This window comes from Asparagus officinalis, chromosome 1 (assembly GCF_001876935.1).
Source record: "Asparagus officinalis chromosome 1, Aspof.V1, whole genome shotgun sequence".
Lineage (NCBI taxonomy): Eukaryota > Viridiplantae > Streptophyta > Magnoliopsida > Asparagales > Asparagaceae > Asparagus > Asparagus officinalis.
The window spans coordinates 12,504,924-12,508,265 of record NC_033794.1 but is presented as its reverse complement, the minus strand read 5'-3'; the positions used below and the strand labels follow the sequence as shown (position 1 = coordinate 12,508,265).

Sequence of the window (3,342 nt, the reverse complement as noted above, 5' to 3'; positions counted from 1 at the left end):
GCGGCGGCGGAGACGGTATCAGCAGCAGCAGCGCTGCGAGCGATGAGATGATCGCTCAGCAGCAAAAGCTAGTGAGAGTTGGTGATGAAATGAAGAGGCCCTGCAGCAGCCTCTTTTCGAGGGTGCTGCAGATCTCACCGGCAAAAGTGCCCTTGCCGCTGTCGCCGAGGGCGATAAAGCCGATGCCGACGATCGGCGATATGGTCAAGCTTGAACACGGTGTGCAAATCTCCCCTCGTGCTCCCGGGATGAAGAGAAGGTAAACAATAAATTTTATTAACTCTCATATATCAAACTTTTTGTTTTTTTGGGACAAATAGTGGTAGTGGATTTGTTGAGCTGAGCTTTCAATTTAGTTATCTGAAACTTTTCCACAGGATCAATCTCTGTCAAGGCCCAAACTATATTCCCATGATCACCAAACTTTAAATCCTACTTTTTGAATAAATTCCAAGACACAGAGTTCTCTTTTTATCACTAGAGTCTAAGGATTCCTCGAGGGGATTTTGTATTTGATTGGTTCTTTTGGTGCAAAACTTTTGCAGAAAGAGCCAGGCAAAGAAAGTGGTTTGCATTCCAGCGCCAGCAGCAGCAAGCAGCAGGCCAAGTGGAGAAGTGGTGCCATCTGATCTATGGGCTTGGAGGAAGTATGGACAGAAACCCATCAAGGGTTCCCCTTATCCTAGGTAATTTTCCATTTTAATTACTTATATATATACTCGCTTATTATCATATGCTTAAAAATAAATATACATCGATGGAATTTATAAAGATTAAAAATTTCTAACTCCTAATGCAAGAGGAAAGGGATGTGTTCAAGGAGTAGGGAACACGTACAGTATTAATTTCGATCTCCTTCTGTCTTATTTATTCTTTTTCTTTATGCTTTCTTCTCTCTTACTCCAAATCATGGGTAACCCCTTCATATCTTTGCTCCTTTACTTCTCCTCATCATCTGATTACTAAAGTCACTAGCTTATTTATCAAAAATAAGAGCATATTAACAATAACTCAAGGTAAATTAATTAACTTATTTTTTCATAATCAATTAAATGAATAATAGACACTTAATTATTCATTTCAGTTCCTTGTCACTAAATGAAAACTTTTTTCCATAAGCTTACTTACTCTTTAAATGCCTTGTCAATAAGCACGACATTCTAATAATATATACAATCCAAAAGTACATAAGTTATATCAGTAGGATCAAACACTAAACTCTATTATGAATTTTGCCTTCATTTATTGAATATATAATTTTTATCAATATAGCATCCCAACAATATCAATACATAATTCATAATAACATGCACTATAAACTAACAGTTTATATCAACAATTTACACAGGCACTAAATTTGATTTGCTTTAATCTTCTAGAATCTCTCAACTTTTATCAATAACTAACCATTGGTATCAAATTGCTATAATTTGATCAATGTTAACATCAAATTTTGTACAATTTTCAGGGGCTACTACAGATGCAGCAGCTCAAAGGGATGCTCGGCAAGAAAACAGGTAGAAAGAAGCAGAACTGATCCAAATATGCTAGTCATCACCTACACATCTGAGCACAACCACCCTTGGCCTACTCAACGAAATGCGCTCGCGGGGTCCACAAGAACACAGCCGCACAAGAACTCCTCCACCTCTTCAACCTCCAAATCCTCAACCTCAACTTTGAAGGAAGAGCCTAAAAATATCAACCCTAATACAAATTCAAGTTCAAGTTTGCCTACAGTTAAAGAAGAAGTCGTTAGTGGAATGGATAACGTAACGGTTGACAATGTGTTCTACAATGAGCCAGCGTCAATGGCTGGTTCGAGCCAACCCGATGATTTCTTTGCTGATTTGGCTGAGCTTGAACCCGACCCGATGAGCCTTATTTTCTCGGGGTCAGGGTTCGTTGGACAGAAGCCTGAAACTGATCAGGAGAAGGAGAGTAGTAAGGGATTGGACCCTTTCATTGATAATATGTTTAATTGGTGAAGGTTTGATCATAGAATGTTTATTACTTACTTAGTTGTTAATTAGCTTACGTATTGGTTTCGGGGCTATTTTTAGTTTTTAGTTTCTTTTCCTTATTTTCTAGGGCTAATTGCGGATAGACCTTTGTCGTAGTTCTATTATATATTGCAAATAGGCTCCTTATTGAAATTTTCAACTCTTTTATCGATCCTTGGAGAAAAGAGAAACTGTTTTTCGACAAATAGATCTATATATATGCAATGAGCAATAGTAGAGGGATCTATCCGCGATTGGGGAGTGTATATATATGCAATGAGCCATAGTAGAGGGATCTATCCGCGATTGGGCAATACTATAAGGTGGTACATCAGCAATTAATTAACCCTATTGTTTAAGGAATGGAAGAGAGCCTACAACCCTGCATAGTTTGGGGGTGGATTGTGGGGAGACCCACATATATGGGGATGTTGGAGGATGAGACAGAAAGCTGAAGAACAGAAGCTTTCAACAGTTAGAGATGGCAAGTACATGTCTGAGATGTGACAGAAAAAGGCTAGATTAATTACATGGAGAACCTGATGTAAATTGTTCATAAAAAAAGGGTTATGAATTTGCTTCTTATCTTTTCATTTTCACACCTTATTCTCTCTCACTCATTCTCCATCTTTTCCCCCTCTCTTTTTTCAAACTATGGGAGTGACAGATGATTTCGAGTCTAGTGGTCATACAGTAGTTCCTTATTGATAAACAGGAGCTTTTTCCTTTGGTGCACTCGCTGGTGTACTTTGACAAGATTGGTTAAAGGTACAGGTGTTAAAAACCTGCAGTGTGAGTGGACAGTATGAGAAATATTCACTTTCTTAATCATAAATAATTAAACAGTAGTATATAAATAATTATGATTTATTCCAATAGAATTAACATCATATCTTTGTAAATTATACTCAATTTTCATTTGTTTCTTTTGATAAATCATGATCGCTCATTAAATAATAGACAGTTATAAGACACAGAAGAAATTATCTTTTTTATTAGAATTCCTCACCAACTTAGATTATTCTAGAACTTCTTTCTAGTAACATCCTACAAAATATCTACCAAGAAGTTTCTAGGAAGATACAAGTGTATGGCTAGTATTTATTCTTCTAGAAATTTCTGAGTAATGTATGGCTAGGATTAACTCTTCTACACACTTCCTAGCCCTCTTAAACAACTATAAAAAGGGATACTGGGCTCTTATTTGTGCAAGCAAGCAAGAAGTAAGCTTGAAAGCTTGAGTGTTTAGTGTAGGCTTGTGTGAGTGTTCACCAAAATAAAAAGTTGTGTGAAAGTGAGGTGCTCTTGTAAGAGCAAGTATTATACTCCCTAGTGTTCT

At 37.1% G+C, this 3,342-nt stretch overlaps 1 protein-coding gene across 1 annotated transcript; it reads left to right on the top strand.

Annotated features, from left to right (window-relative positions):
* LOC109850368 (probable WRKY transcription factor 35) lies at positions 7–2,586 on the top strand. The gene is made up of 3 exons (XM_020420388.1): positions 7–259; positions 546–686; positions 1,469–2,586. The coding sequence occupies exons 1-3, from the start codon at positions 48–50 to the stop codon at positions 1,986–1,988; spliced, it is 873 nt and encodes a 290-aa protein (XP_020275977.1). The 5' UTR covers positions 7–47; the 3' UTR covers positions 1,989–2,586.

What these genes read in the sequence shown, in the direction of transcription:
- LOC109850368 (XM_020420388.1), top strand. Translation starts at nt 48, where the DNA reads ATGATCGCTCAGCAGCAAAAGCTAGTGAGAGTTGGTGATGAAATGAAG. An exon ending in GCTCCCGGGATGAAGAGAAG is followed by an intron (nt 260 to 545) that starts GTAAACAATAAA and finishes AAACTTTTGCAG; the next exon opens with AAAGAGCCAGGCAAAGAAAG. An exon ending in AAGGGTTCCCCTTATCCTAG is followed by an intron (nt 687 to 1,468) that starts GTAATTTTCCAT and finishes TACAATTTTCAG; the next exon opens with GGGCTACTACAGATGCAGCA.